At 33.4% G+C, this 17,327-nt stretch overlaps 1 protein-coding gene across 2 annotated transcripts; it reads right to left on the bottom strand.

Moving 5' to 3' along the window:
• Positions 1-4,936: 4,936 nt before the first annotated feature.
• On the bottom strand, positions 4,937-16,944 carry LOC133190068 (uncharacterized). Of its 2 annotated transcripts, XM_061325541.1 has the most exons (5): positions 16,743-16,944; positions 16,484-16,609; positions 12,578-12,628; positions 6,384-6,533; positions 4,937-5,988 (listed from the first exon to the last, which is right to left on the bottom strand). In XM_061325541.1, exons 2-5 carry the CDS (start codon positions 16,524-16,526, stop codon positions 5,789-5,791), a joined length of 444 nt encoding a protein of 147 aa, XP_061181525.1. In that variant the 5' UTR covers positions 16,527-16,609; positions 16,743-16,944; the 3' UTR covers positions 4,937-5,788. The 2 variants fall into 2 exon arrangements, with proteins under 2 accessions (XP_061181525.1, XP_061181524.1); XM_061325540.1 differs by lacking the exon at positions 16,743-16,944 and having other exon boundaries at positions 16,484-16,702.
• Between the last annotated feature and the right edge of the window lie 383 nt (positions 16,945-17,327).

Below are 17,327 nucleotides of genomic sequence, written 5' to 3'. Positions count from 1 at the left end.
AATCAAAATATGACCAAATGATAGGTTATATTTGTTTACTAGGTCATTATAATGCTGACTTTCAACGAAGGGGTTGAAATCCATGTAACGTCAACTTATCTGTCGGTAGACTACTTCGACTTAAAAATTGATCGTACTCAGAGCATTTTCTTGAGCATCGAACAAGTTGGGAGACATTAACACCATGCATATGCAGGTGGTAGCGGAATATTACTACATAAATAAGGAAAGTCGACGATGGAAAAGCTGAAGTCATCGCATTTGTCATACAAATTTAGTTGTTAATTTGCCCTTATTGTCTATAGTCAGTAAAACATCCAAATATGAAACAGATGTGACATACTCTGTGGTATCTTTTACTTCGAGTTCGCTGGGATACACCAAGTCGACATATGAATGGAAGTACATGTAACTTTTGTTAATTGATTAAAAGTCGTCAATATATCTGAATATGGAGTTGAAGGTCACAGTAAGTGTTTTCTATTCTCATGTAGAAGTTTTTGAATAATTTCTGCTTCATTGGAATATAAAATATAGGTCGGCTAATAAGTAGAATAACTAGTTCCCAGCGCAATGCCAACATTTTGTTGGAAGACATGGTTTCCGAAGAATACTTAGATGTTGTCAATGAGGAACTCCAGCATCCTTTTAATACCAACTTTAGAGCACTTGTGTGTAGATCAAAATCAGAGTAAATTTTTTACAAAGTAATTTTTAGATGACCAATCACAAGATATGAAAATTTCCGAGTTCCATTTTTAACCAAGAAGCAGTTCCCTATGATATCAAAAAACCTAATCTTTAATTTATCGTGAGGAATGGTTGTATAAAGTGTAGAAAAGTCAAACGTTTTGATGTTGCTAACTTTCGAAATAAAAATATGATTTTAAATTTTGTAAAACTTTCTTTTGGGGGTGGGGGGTGGGATGAGTTTTTGAGAATCGAAATTTGATTTACACCACTTCTAGAATATGCTGTAGCACAGTACGTCTGAGTTTTTCTTTACAACAGTTAAAGATTTTGTAAAGAGTAAAGACAGAGGCTTATAAGAGCAGTTGCTGAACCCGGCAATGCATCTTTGTAAGGATTTTTATGAAATTTAGGAATCCAGTAAATGTATCTTACATCAAACTCACTTTCGTTAATTGGAATGTTAAAAGTCTTAAAGACTGAAACGTCGAATTAAAGGCAATAGTTTTTTTCACATGTAGAAGTTTTCGAATGAAATCTATAACACGCCAATTTTGCAACAAAATAAAATTAAAGAAGGAAAGTATAGTTTTGAATTTGATAAACTACGTTTCATAATTGTAAAACCATAGTTTGCGAAACGTAGCAAGGCTTTTCCCTAATATTCATGAACAAAACTACTGTTTAGTGTAGTTAAATATATTTACAAGTCGAGAAACAATTTTCGCATAAAAAAAATGCGAATTCACAATTTATTTATCAAGCTAAAATTCTCAAAAGTAAAAAAACGTTAATTGTGAATATGGAGTCTCTTATAGCCGTAAACTATTATAATAGTTAAGAGTTGAAAACTACAGGTATTTTTGGCAAATACAGCAATGCATATAGTTAAGAGTTGCTAACCACAGTTTACAAGTCTTGAAATTATGTTCATCAGTCTACAAGCCTTAAAGTCCGTAAACTATAGCTTACGATTAATAAAGCAAGTTAATCAAATGCAAAACTATGTTTTATTTATTTCTCTGGTTTGTCTATCCGATTTTTTTTCAACCAGAGAGCTACAGCTCTCCAGCTAATATTTATCCAGAAAATAATTATAAAGTTCAAAAGCAGCATCTAAAACTGCAGTGGTAGTATGTACCCCAAGATGTAAAAGGAATTCAAGATTGATGAAAGTATTTTTCCGTTACTTGAGGATATACGTAATTAACCCATACCATTTGTAGTCCATGAGGAGTTCAAGACATCAGCAATACAAAGCTTTAATTAATGCACATCTTCATGAAATAACCAATCATTAGCAAAACGACTTTTTTCTTTGCTACCACTTAAAATGTGTAAGATTGATTGTACGTTGCTTTACGTCCCGTTCGAGAATTTTTCACTCATATAGAGACGTCACCATATACCGGTGTAGGGCTTCAAATTAGACCTTTACTCGGCACTCAGGGCCATTGAGCAGTGAGGGTTCTTTATCGTGCCAACGCCTACCGTGACACGGGGCCTCGGTTTTTAAGGTTTCATCCGAAGGACCCACAACTTTCACTTCAAAGTGCCGAGCGCTTGGCGAAGGAACAGTTGCTACCTATTTTTTATCGACTTGGGTCGGTCGTGGCCGTGATTCGAACACACGACCTTCCGATCACGGAACGAGCGCTCTACCAATTGAGCTACCGTGACGGTTAAAATGTGTAAGAGTAAGATGATAGTCTTAAAACCACACCTTTTAGGCCCATGGGACTCTTGGAGCCAAAAATCGAGATTTCAAAATCGTATTGCACATCTGCAGGAACAGGCTAATCACAGTAAAGTAACTTATTTGGCATCCCCAAAATATAGTATAGGGGAAGCGATCACAAGATGGCGTGACGGACGGATACACATTTTCAGAAAGTTCGGACATAATGTTTATCTATTTTTTCCTTGTAATTATATGTATGCATTCTAATTCTTGTATACTGCTAATTATATTTTTGTTTTTTTTTTTTAAATAAAGAGGGAGGACATGAATAAAGAACAAATGTGAATAGAATTTAAATTCAAATCACACCCCTGGTAATGATCTTAACAAGAAACATTTAATATTTTATATGTATAATGATCGCTTCATAAAAAAATGTTTGAATAAATACCCTTTTTGGCCCAAGGGCAATCTGAAAAATGATATACGTATTGATAAATCTATTATTTAACATTTCATGATGCAACGATCTTTTTGGAAGAATATTAAGAAATGATACAAATGTTTACAAATAATTTTGGATGAAAGGAGAAACGATATAATGGAGGCCGTATATACTGCAAACAAAAAGCTTTTTTATGCATGCACATATGTGTTGGATTCGCTCTCAACTTTGCGTGCAACGGAAGACGAAATCTATTGTTTGGGGGAAAGAAAAACCCAGATGGTGCAAATGACAATGACGAAACATTCCTCTATAAATTATTGATGTTGAATACTTTTCAATGAACAAGCTCTATGATATTGCCAAGCAATTTGCCTTAGGCTTAATATCACCATGTGCATATAACGAGGCAAAGCACTTAGATTTTAACCAAAGAGGTATTCAACTAAAACACAATATATTATAGTAGAACAAAGAGTGACTAATAACTTAAACGAGGATTAAGTTACTGTAAACCAACTACTAGTATATATTATTCGCATGATCAAATTTCTGAAAATTCGCAATTCGTCAGTTTGAAATCAATCCGCGACGATTAATTTTCGCGACTGAAGAAACATTCTTTACAAAAACAAAGTAAAATGAATGGTTCGCGCCGATTACTATTCGCGAGGTAAAGTAGGTCGCGAAACTCGCGGATATTTCTCGCACGCGAATAAAAGTTGGTTTACAGTAATAAGTCTTAATCATTGCATTTGAATTTTTTTTCAACAGATTACATTATCACTTTTATCTTTATGATAATTTGTTTTTACAGATTTTATCTTACCTAGAAAATAGAGGTCATACAGGTGACTTTAAGGTTCTACTAACTGGGTCAAAGGACTTGTATAGTTAAAGAAGTGAGGCCCAATTTTTAGAAAGAAAGACATATGTTTAGATTCTAAATTTCAAAATCCAACTTCTTATAGTAGAAATGGGTCAAAATAACTGAAAATAGGTCAAAGTCAGTTGAAGGTCACAAAGTCTGTAAGCTTAGTACCTTTTCGAAATGTCTATTAATAAGCAATATACATGTTAAAAATATCAAAAGCATTCCAAAGGAAGGATGAAAGAAACCGATTTTTATATGAAAGTCAGAAATGAAGTTGAAGGTCACAAGGTCAACAACCTTAAAATTTCTTAAAATGTTTTGTAACCTTTGTTGCACATGCCAATAACGCAGCATTAGTCCTCACGTTTGAAAAGATGTGAATTCACAAATACACATTATTCAGTTTAAATTGTTCTGGAAATATGGCCAAAATTACAAGGTCTGTGAGCCTTTTATTGTATAAAAATCCTTTGCCAAATCTCAGATCCCTATAATTCACGGTTCAAAAACGAATAGAAGCCTGTCAAAATGATCCCTTAGTGTCGTTCTTCTGCATAAGCGACACAAAAAAGTACAGGAATAATACACTTGAACTTGACCCCACTTCATTTTTATCTTAAAGCATGAATTTTAGATTTTATTTTTCTTTATAAATCCTCTGATGAATTTCATTTAAGATTTAATGGAGAATTTTTTAAAAATAAAATCTATGTTGAATTCTCTGCTGAATTTCATTTTTGTTGTAATGGAGAATTATATTTTGTATAAAACCTCTGATGATTTTTTTTCAAATTCAAGTCGTTGAAATAATTAAATCCACAAAATCATCACAAAAGTTTATGTAAACAAGGCGAGTCAGCTTCCCTAAGTAATTCCAAATTTACACGTCAGTCGATCAATGTTGCCTAAATCAGAATTCAGAATTGAAACTAAATAATTCTGTAACACAGAAAATATTTATTCGTTGGATTCCATATCAATATTTTACAATTAGATCTTTAGCGTATCATTTTTTGCTTGTAAAAGATCAAATAATTTGATTGACTAAATGGTACCGTACATATGTACATGTTTGTGTGGTCAGCAGTACCTTACCCCGACCTTCCCCCATTCCCTCTACCAGTATCTGCCCATTTATCCCCCAACTCTCTTCCAATTTTTTTTCTCTTTTCGCTTCTTCCACCCCATTCTCCGAACTCTCTCTTACCTTGTCTTTCCTCAATAAATTATACGAAAGAAACAATACTGAGAATACATGTTATAATTCACAACTAACGTTGGAACATTGTAAGCTTTGAATATATACATTACTTATTTTCTGTATTTCTAAGATTGACTAATAAAAAGTCAACTTGAAATTTAACGAGTATACATGTACCTAACACAACTTTATACAATCATTTCCGAGCTGAACACGATTCCAGAATCGTCCAGATCGAACACTGTCCACACAGGTGACAGATCAGACTGCGTTTTTAAAAATCTATTTCCTGCATGACTTAGGATGGAGCATCTGGCATTCTCAATCCCCATGTGAACACTATAAGGTGCAAAAAGTAAGACAAATATCATATGCATTTGTGTAATACAATATTTGCAAAGGATAATTTGCATATATCCTCGGAAGCACGAGGCTGCAAGGGAGTTTAATAAAGTCACGTGACATTGAAACCTTCACTTTTTATGAATACCACAAACTCCTTGTCAAGTAGTTTGAAAGTCTGAATCTCATATTCAAATATATATAATACAAGATTCCATAAATCAGCGTGCCTTCAGCCTTAAATGTAGAGTTAAGAAAAGCATCAGCACAAGTCCACTTTCAATACCAAACTGCAGTACTCACAAAATATTGAGAATTCGTTTCATTCCAATTATTGTATACAAATTATTGCATGCGAATGCGTTCACAATGTACAGTTTTGGTTGTGTTGGCTTGCAGATATCATATAGTAGATAAGTGCAAAGTGCTGTATATATATTTATAAAAAAATTAATTTGTATGATTGCCCGATAAAAGTATCTCCAGAACAATTTGTATCCAATCACACTAGTACAATTTTGTTGACTATCAATGCATGATTCCATGGTAAGTTTTTCAGGTCCACTCCTTGATAAAGAATAATCCACAAAACAGAACCAGTGTTGAAAATTGTGTTCCAGACGAAGCGTTACACTTTGAATCCTTACAGAAGCATATTTCTCCGGAACGAGGTCTGGATTCTTCCATGCAGACAATGTTAATCATCATTCTGATTCTCAAACGGGTAGAGCAGGTGCGCGTGTAGGTGATGAAACCTGTAAATATTTAGGAAGTAAGCACCTGAAGTTGTTATATATTTGTATGTAAAACTTTTCACGGAGAAATTGGCAATTGAAAGCTCCTTCGCTCTGTATCCCAGAATTTTTGTAAACAATTAAGAGATCAATAAAGTAAGTAGAGAGCAAATGATACTCAAATGGGATTCACAAAAAATAATTTGGGGAATAAATAAAAAAAATTAAAACATAAATATAGAATCTTTAGTGTATGTGCACAACCCTTTTTTCTTCATCATAATCCTATGAATTTTGCTTCAGACGAGGTTTCTCATTTGGAAAAATGTGGGAGCCCCTCCATTTACCTGCACGGGGCTTCCTGTTTCAAGGAACTTGTATCTGAATTAATTTTAATTGAAGGGAAGCAATCTCACCTGGGCTTGGCTCCCTGACCCACTTTACACAGTGACCTTCACAAATGGAGACATTGTTTGCCAGCAAAGTGGCATTAAATGGGTCAGAGCAGTAGTTAGGGTACCTTGAAGAGGCTTGGCACTCATAGCAGTACAGTGGTTTTTTAAAATCTGAAAATGAAAACAGACGAATGTGTTATATACAACTGTATTAGTATAGTAATAAAACTGATCAAAGCATTGTACATGTTATAATGTTCGGATAATTGAATTGACTCTTAGTTTTGGCCAACGGGACCTTGAAAATTAAGAGCTTTGAAAAGGGCACAAAACAAGGACCTATGGAAATTCTAGAGGTGGGATTAGGTGCCTTCGTGGAGTTAGTTAGATAGACGGAATATTCCATAGTCAAATTTAATATAAAAACAAATGCCTATCAATTGTGTCAGACAAAATTCGACCCAATAATAGGTTATATTTGCTAACAAGGTCATTATAACGACAATGGAATTAACGAAATGTTGACTTGTAAGGAGGTTGTTGAAATCCATGTAATATCAACTTATTTGTCGGTAAGCTGCCTCGGTTTAAAAATTGATCGTATACAGAGCATGCTCTTGAGTATTGAATAAGTTGGAAGACATAAACACTGTATGCAAGTGATAGCGGAATGCTACTATATATTAGTGAGTATAACTGAGTACTAAATACAGTTGACGATGGAAAAGCTGAATTCATCTCGTTTGTTATACAGTTTAATTGTTAGTTGGTCCTTATCGTCTATAGTCAGGAAAACATCCAAATATGAAACCGAGGTGGCAGACTTTGTGGTGTCTTTTCTTTCAACTTTACTGGGAGATATCGAGTCGACATATGAAGGGAAGTAACATATAAAAATGTCGTCGATATATCTGAATGTCTACTTGAAAGCCACAGCAAGTTACAAAGTAATTTTGTAGATGACCAATTACAAGATATGAAAATTACTGTGTTCCATTTTTATTGACGAAGCAGTTGTCTGTGATATCAAAACGCCTAGTATCGAGAGGAAGGGCTGTATAAAGTGTCGAAGAGTAATATGTTTTGATGTTACTAAGTTTTATGATTTAAAATTTTCTAAAAGTTTTATTTACTTCTCGAATATACTGTAGTACAGTACGTCTTAAGTTTAACCTGTAGAGCAGTTTATGTTTTGTGAGAAGTAAAAATAGGGGCTTGGTAGAGCAGTTGCTGAACCCGGTATTCTAACATTGTTTTTTTAAAAGGATTTTTAGCAGTTTATAGGAATCCAGTATAGGTAGGATAGATCGAACTCACTTTTGTTGACTGGAAAGTTAAAAGTTTTGAAAATTTAAATTTGATTTGGAAGAATAACATCCTTTGAAAATGAACTATGAGTATAAGTTGGATTTCCAGATGTAGTATCAATTTAAACAAGATGTTATTCACAAAAGTGAAGGGGCAGCAAGCTCAAGCTATTTAGCCCTCTCCCTACATCAAGGTCAAGGTGAATACATAAATTTTTAATATTAAATAAACAATGCAAAAAGTTGTTTTTTGTTGTTGTTTTTTTTTTTTAAAGTACTAGTACCAAAAAGATTTTTTTAAAATGTAAAGAAAAATAATACAGAGAAAAATAATCAAAATTACAGAGAAGTACTGGTTAAGAAATATTCAAAAATGTTATACTAATATAACACTGTTTAAATAAATCGTTTTGTTGTTGCTTTAAATGTATCTACAGCTTCACATATTTGAATATTGTATTACGTTCATAATTAGGTATACCATTTGATAAAAATTCTGATTCAGAGAGATCGTCACAATTAATAGTATTACGTATTGATCGAAAAAGTATATCTCTTCGAGTTGTATATTTTGGACATATATAAAAAGTAATGGTATTCTGTCTTAAGTAGAATCAGCATAATGTTCAAACATTGGAGTTTCTGATAAACATTAGTTAAAAAAGTCTGCCATCAAATTACTTACACTATTCCTTAAACTGACAAAGTATTATTTTGTATTTTCTTATTCTAAAATGAAGTTCAAGACTGTTTCAATAGAAATAGAATTTAAAAGAGTCTTGAATGAAGATATTCCAGGGGCAATTTTAATATAATTTGGCAAGGATATTCCATTGCTTGCATGACTGTTATATTTCTAAAGGACTAAATCCGATCTGACAAAGTGTTCAGGACTTCCCTTCAAATGTTGCCCATCGTCTGGCATAATTATAAGATATTTTACTAAATAGGACATGCTAAACTAGGCCTCCGTCTAGAGATAGTACAACTGTACATCCGGATCCATGGGGTTATTAGAGATTTTCTATTTTTACAGTAACTCTTCGATTTGACAGTTTTTCTTTTATCTTAATTTTCAATGAAGGGTTATTTTCTACCATCTTTCCTTCATGTACTATTTTTCTATTTCGTCTAAAGTTTGAATTTTAACTTAATTTTTCTTTGACCGCCTTTTATTCGACAATTTATTTGTTCCCTATCTTAGTTGTTGGATGCAAAACATTGATGATATTTCAGATTTTACTATTTATGTATACTTTTTGAAGATTAATTATTCTCTAGTGTTTAATTTTTCCCCCTTCCTATTGATTTTCTGTCTTCATTTATAAAACTTATTTTAGCAATTAAAAAAAAACATATGCACACGCGAGCATGCAACGTGCGCGACAGGCTCGTCACTAATTGGTGAAATCATTACTGCCTATTACTTACCGTGTATCTGAATAAAATGAAGGTAAGGTCTCTTTCTCTCTCAAAATAACATGTAATTATAATTCATGATATGGTTTAAAGAAATCTAATTAATGTCTTGAGCGAAAGGATAACTCAATAACCATTTTCCTCCGTCTTTGTAATAAAGACAAGATTGGTATAACAATGACTTCATATCTTTGTAACTAAATCAGGTTCAACAATAATCTGAATTATAATTTATTTTATTTTTGTACCTTAATTTTCTATTTTTAAAACTCTGATTTAGACCAAAACCCTGATTGCGAGCCGTATATAATAATGTGGCTATGATAATAATTTAATAAAATTATAGTTGAATAACTTTGTCTCGGTACTCTAACACCATCCGTACAATGAAATATGGAGAAAATGAACAGTATTCAAGTTCAAAAGTCCATTCATACAAAACAAAATCAGGAGCAGAGCAAACGGACCTCTAAAACATCAGAGGTGGGATCGGGTGCCATGGAGGAGTGAGCACCCCTGCCGACAGGTGACACCCGCTGCGTGCTCCTTGTCATGATCGGGAAATAACGGAAAAATTCGTCGACAATTCAGTGTGTACATAAGGGTCTGACAATTAGTATGAAAAACGTCAGTCAGCATTTGACTTAATGATATATTGTATTTGCTGACAAGGTCATTGCATCGACCATAGAACTTGCAAAATGATGACTTTTAACAAGACTGTTGATATTCTAGAACTTGTTTGTCAATAGCTTGCCTCGTTTTGGAAATTGTTCATACGTGGAGTATTCCCTTGCGTATTAACTCATCTGGAAGATATAAACCCCATATGCAGATGTTAATGGCATATTGCTACATAAGTAAGGGAAGTTGACGATTGAAAAGTTAAAGTTACTATTATCATAAAGCTTGGTTGTTAGGTTAACATTAACGTCTTTCTCTAGTAAAATATCCAAATATGAAACAGATGGTCAGACTCTGTGGTATCTTTTATTTCAAGCTCACTGGGATATATCGAGTCGACATTTGAATGGAAGTAACTATTGTTAATTGATATTACGTCGTCGATTTATCTAAATACCGAGTTGAAGGCCACAGCAAGTGTTTTCTTTTTCTCATATTTAAGATTTTGAATCTAATCTGCTTGATATGAATAAAAAATAGGTCTGATAATAACGGGGTGCAGTTCGTACCCATGGGAATTCCGATAGATTGTTGAAAGACCTGTTCTCCAAATACAAGTACTACATAAATATCATCAATCAAAAACTCAAGCATCTTTATAATGTCAACTTCAGAGTACTTGTGTGTACAATCAGAATGTTTTTTAACAAAATATTGTTGCAAATGACCAATGACAAGGTAAGTAAATTTACGAGTTCCATTTTTATTGAAAAAGCAGCTGTCAATGATGTCAAAAACCTGGACATTAATTTATCATGGGGAATGGTTTTATAAAGTGTTGAAAAGTCGTACGTTTTGATGGTTTTGATTTTGGTAAAATGTTGTGATTTCAAATTTTCTAAAAGTTCCTTTGAATTTTTTAAGTGTCCATTTCTGATTGACACCCCTTCTCGAATACTAGTAAATTGGCGTACAGCACTCCTGAAGTTTCTCCTTCACTGCTGTTAATATTTTAGTGAGGAGTAAAGAAAGAGGCTTGGTAGAACATTTACTGGAACCCGCTATGTATCTGTTGTAAGGATTTTTATGAAGTATAGGAACCCTGTATAGGTATGGTAATTCAAATTCATTTTGATTGTTGGGAATATCAAAATTATTTAAAACTGACATATGATTTTGAAGAATTTCCTCCTTAGAAAGGAAGCTTTGGGTATAAGTTGGTTTAAAAATATAACACATTTTGTTTCATCGATATTGATTCATTCTAAAATAAATACATGGTATAGTACTATAAAAAATAATAACAGGGAATTTATATGAATTGGATTAAATCTATAGCAAACATGTGTTTCAATGCATATTGTGTTTATTGTTACGTGTATTTGTAATGTTTATCATTAATAACATTTACTAGTAATTCACTTATCACTCCTCATTTTCATTTAAAATATACTAAGAATAACATAAACAAGAGGCCCAAGGGCCAGATCGCTCACCTGAGCACTGTGGCTAGGAAAAAAGGAAAAATCAGTTTAGTATTGAAAAGCATAAATGCATAAGTGGTCCCAACCTACCAATAAAAAGGGAGGGGGGGGGGGTGTGTCATGATTTGAACAAACTTGAATCTACACTATCTGAGGATGCTTCCGTATAAATATGACAAACCGTGGCTTTGCTGTTCTTGAGATTTTTAAAGATTTTTCCTATATATTCCTATGTAAAACTTTGATCATACATTGTTGCCCCACCCTACCCCCGGGGGTCATGATTTGAACAAACTTGAATCTACACCACCTGAGGATGCTTCCACATAAATATGACCAATAATAGCTTTGCTGTTCTTGAGAAGAAGATTTTTGAAGATTTTACCTATATATTCCTATGTAAAACTTTGATCGTCCATTGTGGCCCCACCCTACCCCCGGGGGTCATAATTTGAACAAATTTGAATCTACACCACCTGAGGATGCTTCCACATAAATGTGACCAATCATAGCTTTGCTGTTCTTGAGAAGAAGATTTTGAAGATTTTTCCTATATACACCTATGTTAAACATTGATCGTCCAATGTGGCCCCACCCTACCCCCGGGGGTCATGATTTGTACAAACTTGAATCTACACCACCTGAGGATGCTTCCAAATAAATATGACCAATAATAGCTTTGCTGTTCTTGAGAAGAAGATTTTTGAAGATTTTTCCTATATATTCCTATGTAAAACTTTGATCGTCCATTGTGGCCCCACCCTATCCCCGGGGGTCATGATTTGAACAAACTTGAATCTACACTACCTGACAATAATTTCACATGAGTTTCATCTTTCCTGGCCCACTGGTTCTTGAGAAGAAGATTTTTCAATAATGCCATTAATTTTTTGCTATTTCGTAATTATCTCCCCTTGGAGGAGGGCGTGGCCCTTCATTTGAACAAACTTGAAACCCCTTCACCCAAGGATACTTTGTGCCAAGTTTGATTGAAATTGGCCCAGTAGTTCTGGAGAAGAAGATGAAAATGTGAAAAGTTTACGACAACAACGACGCAGACGACGCCGACGACGACAGACAACGGACAAATTTTGATCAGAAAAGCTCACTTGAGCCTTCGGCTCAGGTGAGCTAAAAATGAGACTTGAAATTTTCTAAATCCACTTTCCTATATTTTTGTTATATACTATCGTTAGCAGATAGGCCTCAGTTTCTAAATTTTCATATATGTTGCACAATTTTATTGTTGTGTTCTTTGGAAAATGCTAGACTCATTCCATCAAGAGACTTGCAGCAAATGTTTGCAGAAAGTCAGTATTTAGAAAGTATAATGCTGTCAGCATGCTGTGGGAGTTTTTTTTTATATACTGTGCATACTTACATCCCTCGCATTCGTCTTCCTGTGGTGTACTCAAGTCAAAAATGGCTACATCTGAAAAACAAAAGCACTATTATTGCAGAATTACGTTTTAACGATAGCAAGTTACTAAAAGGTAAATTATTTGTTTTAAAGTATCACGTGATATACAGAGTGGAACACAACTAATCAAATATGCACAGATTTTCTCCATTTAAATGTGTATTTAGAGGCCATTTAAATTGATGCGTACACCTGGATGCTGTAGTTTTTGGACCAAAGCCCCTCCCCCTTCTGGATCTTTGTTAATCCTAAACAGGAGGTGGGTGGAAGCTCTCGGATTTTGTAAAAATATATTCACTCTTAATCACTTTAAGAATATTTTATTTTTGTTATTCCATCTTCTGATCATGTTTTCTATTTGTTTTTGCCTCTCAATTTAATTACTTTCCACCTTTAAGTTTCTTTTTAAAAAATTAAAAGTAGAGTGGCGGTCTTGTTAAATAGGCTTTCCCCCCTAAAATATTTCCAACCCGGAAAACTGGCTCTAGAGTAGGATTTCACCCACGGAAAAATGTCTCTAGAGTAGGACTTCCCACATCAGATTCAAATTTTCGGGGGAAAATATTACTCTGCGTTATAGTTATAGAGTGCGATTCCCCCAAAGCAAATTTCCCCCAATAAAATATTATGGCCGTACTTATGTTTGAGGGGGTAGGGGATGACACATTGTTACAAGTGTCCCTTCTTCAAATGGCGACCAGTTCCATTGAAACATACGAAGTATGAAAAATAAAATTTTAAATCTCATTTTTCTCAGTATCTGTCCAACTTATTCTTTTGAAACATTAAAATCGTATGCTTTTCATCTGGTCAAACTTGTTTCTGAAAACATTGGTACACTGTAATCGGTTGAACAAATTTTTAACTGTGTCCATGAAAACAAAAAGGGATTTTACTTTAAATGGATTTTTCTGCAACTGTATTTCAAACTACATTTCCTTATTATTGGTATGTAAGTGTCTCTCTAAATTTCTGGTGTTTAAATATCCAAAATAGCTGCAGTTGCCATGAAACTAAAAATGAGTCATTCATTTCTAAAAATTTGAAATCTTGTAGAACTGTAAGAGAGTATTTGCTGTCTGCTTTCAAATCCAATATAACACCACTAGTTTTGACTCCCCCCCCCCCCTTTCCATTTGAGAACTTAATTCAAATACACATGTACTCACAAAATTGTATATGGAACCTTTAATAACAAATTTTAGAATTTTCTCACACACTCTTTGTAACAAGAATCGAACCTCTGGGCCTTTAAGTGGACAAACAAATTATCAAATCACTGAAGGTGGCCTGATATACATTTTAGAATTTGTAAACAAACAGCTGCCCTGAGAGGATGTTGAGACATCGAGTCTTAAGACTTATGAGAGACTAATTTTACAATTTCCTTTGAGTTAAAATTCTTGGTGGAGACTCAATGATATTTAAGATTTCATACTAAATTTGACAATTCTTGAGTAGAAAACACTCATATTTCCATTAAAAATTAAAATCAATTCACTTTCGTATGAACCTTTAGCCAAAATATTTTCGATATGATTTAAGCATTGATAAAAGAGGAGAAATCCTACTCTGAGAAAGAAAGAGGGGAAATTTGACTCTATTTTGAGATTTCCCCTCGAGGAGAAATCCTACTCTAGAGTACAGATTCCGGGGGGAAAGTTGGCTATGGGGAAAATCCTTCTCTACAACAGCGGTTTAAAGAGTGAGTGCCTGGTCATTTGCGCAAGAATGGTTAACAGTCGTCTACTTTCTAAATACAGACAAAATTTATATCAATCATTACTGTCTATTTAAAGATTCTCATTACAAACTTTAGCCGGTCCATGTCGACCTGAAATCGTGTTGTAAATGATAATTTCTTCTAAAACAAATTATTGATACATGTAACAACCTAGACTGTTGAAAAAATATGTAAAAAAAAAAATCTAAAGAAATGCATTTGAAGCTGCATTTCCAATGTAACAGCTTCTGTTCATAATGAATTGCACGTCAAGATAAATATTACTATATTGAAATCCTCATGAATTGGTATATTATTTTCCTCAAAACTCGGTTAAACTACGTTCTGCAGTTCTAAATGTACGGATGATTCCGCACCAATTTAGTCGTTTTATGGGAGTTCTTCAAAACCTATCGGATCAATTATGCATAACATGCAGCATCCTCTTGCCCTAATCAATTGTAAAATAATTATGACACGTGAAATCAAATTAGTCTTGTTGACGTCATAAAAAAAATTGAGTCTTCTAAATAATGGAGCCAGAAACACAGAAGATTGTTAGAAATTAAATTTTGCATTTGAGACGATTTGGATTCTTCAGGGGGAAAGTGTCCAAAGTACATGTATGAATGAATTTTCTGTTTTATGAAAATATGATAATCAATGTAATTATAGGTGTTCGTTCTAGTTCTATTCGTGTACTACATTATGGTGTTTCCCCTATAGCAGAACGAAGTTTGAAATTAGGTAAGTAGGTGATTTGTTTGTTACTACAAAGTATACGGCTAATCCATTTTCAATAATTATTTAAAGGGTATATAACTTTACAGGATATATATTCAATCTTTTAATCTAAAAAGACGAGTTAAATTATTATATAATAGACTAAATCCCTTTTTGTAGCAAATTTTGTCAAAGTATAATTCTAAGGCTTTCCATTTCTGCCTGACCAAATAGGAAACGAAAAGGTAAAAAAGTATAATGGAGTAATTTTTTTAAAGCTTGGTAGACGTAACCATAGGATTTTGATATGGAAGATTTCCTAGTGTTTCTCCACATATTTGATCAATCTGTTCCTGGGTCCTTATCAGATCCCGGAAGTAAATGAATACTCCTATTAAGAAGAATTAAGACATGTCTTATCGGAACATTTGACCAATGTAGAGGCACTCTATGTCCATTGGAGAGAATCTGGCAAACATCAAAACATGATAATGGACATTGATCTGAATCCATCATGCAGTGAGAGAATATCAAGGGTACTTCGTTGGTTGTCTAATAGATGAACATGTACATCTGTTGCACGGAATGACAAATTATATTCAGTGTTCGGAATCAAAATATATAACATACTGCCACGTATATCTTGATCTGAATTTTTCGTTTTACATGTATATTTATTCTGCTTTTTACTATATTGAATTTTTGCAGTCAATATAAGGATCTTTAAAGAGTACAACTAAATATGATGACTGACAACGTCTGACAAATTATCAAAAATTTCCCCAAAAAGAAGTTATGCAAGATAATTATATACAAGATTTTAGTTTCATTCGTCAACTTTTCAAAAAAAAAAAAATCCAAATATTGTGTGGCAAAGTTGTGTTTTATCCATTTTTTTCTGTGAAAATGGTATATTATCTTATGGAAATTATTAAAAATAAATGAAAGAATAAAACATATGTCTAAAATTTAAGTTCAAAATTTATATCATATTGCTATACACATCTTGACCTGATTTTTTCGTTATACATGTATATTTATTCTTACTTTTTACTGTATTGAATTTTTGCAATCAATATAAGAGTACATGTAAGTATAATAACTACAATGTCCCCGAAATTATTAAAACATTCCCAAATAAAGCACATTTGCATGATAATTAACAAGATTTCAGTTTCATTCGTCAACTTTCAAAGAACTTCCAAAATAATATGCAGCTAAGTTGTACGTTTTATCCCATTTTTTTCTGTGAAAATGATAAATTATGTTAACCTTATGGAAATTATTAAAAATAAATGAAAGAATAAAAACATGTGTCTAAATGTTCTAACATTGATCTATATTACCAAAAAGTTAAATATATTACAATAAATTGAAATTTTAGTATTCCACCAAATTACATGAGTAGCTCAAATACTTACGAAAAAGCAGTATTTGTAGAAATGCAGCGTATTTTTTGGCCATAATTTTTGTAATATGCACGTCCCCATACTGTGGTGCTAACAGACAAGGTCTAATACGATAGTCTGCTGTCAGCTGAAAGTATGCTACAATAAACAGCATCAATAAGTAACGAGAATCCAAATCATACCGAATTACGTCAATTAGCAGACTCCAAAAACGAGCCTTAAAATCAATGCTCAGGGGTGTCAGAAAATATCAACTTAATCAAATTAGTACCCAGAAATCTAGCTTCACAAATGCACGTCTTATTCCCGAACAACTGTGACGACTATCCGATCACAGGGTCAGGGAAGAACGTCCTTAAACAGCCATCCACAAAATGTCTTCTGTTTCCTTAAGTTAACATTGTTATCCCTGTGAAAACTCCGGAATCTAGGGGTCAAAGCCAAAAAAATCGATATGAAAAGAGAGTTATCACTTAAGGTGGAACTAACTGTAATCCGCTTTTAGTTGAGTGATGATAAACAGTAATTAATTACACTTTTTACATCCCCTCATTGTAACAGATGTAACCAGCCCGTTGATTGGATATTTTACTTTGTGAACATCAATCCTCTGAAGATGCTCTATACATGTATAATAGAATTTGAAAAAGTTCATCGATGGATGGTCTTTTAAATCTCAAACAATGCAATATTGATTGGTAGCATTCTATACATAGGTGAACAATATATAGATTTTGGGAGGCAATTCGATGTCTATAATAAACGAATTGATGTAATCATTAGTGCCGACCAAACAGAGGAAATGTGTTTACAGAGGTGCGTTCATCTGGCTGTGAAAGTGTGAATGTGATGTCAT

The sequence above is a fragment of the Saccostrea echinata genome, unplaced genomic scaffold (assembly GCF_033153115.1).
Source record: "Saccostrea echinata isolate AGI-Se365-2 ecotype Australia unplaced genomic scaffold, CSIRO_AGI_Sech_v1 ptg000020l, whole genome shotgun sequence".
NCBI lineage: Eukaryota > Metazoa > Mollusca > Bivalvia > Ostreida > Ostreidae > Saccostrea > Saccostrea echinata.
This window is presented reverse-complemented; position numbering and strand designations above follow the sequence as displayed.

Bases quoted from the DNA above. Each gene is read 5' to 3' on its own strand.
- LOC133190068 (XM_061325540.1), bottom strand. From the start codon at position 16,625: ATGCTGTTTATTGTAGCATACTTTCAGCTGACAGCAGACTATCGTATT. The intron at 12,629-16,483 runs GTAAGTATTTGA...TTTGTTTTTCAG, and splicing joins TCTACAAATACTGCTTTTTC to ATGTAGCCATTTTTGACTTG. The intron at 5,989-6,383 runs GTGAGATTGCTT...AAATATTTACAG, and splicing joins GGTCAGGGAGCCAAGCCCAG to GTTTCATCACCTACACGCGC.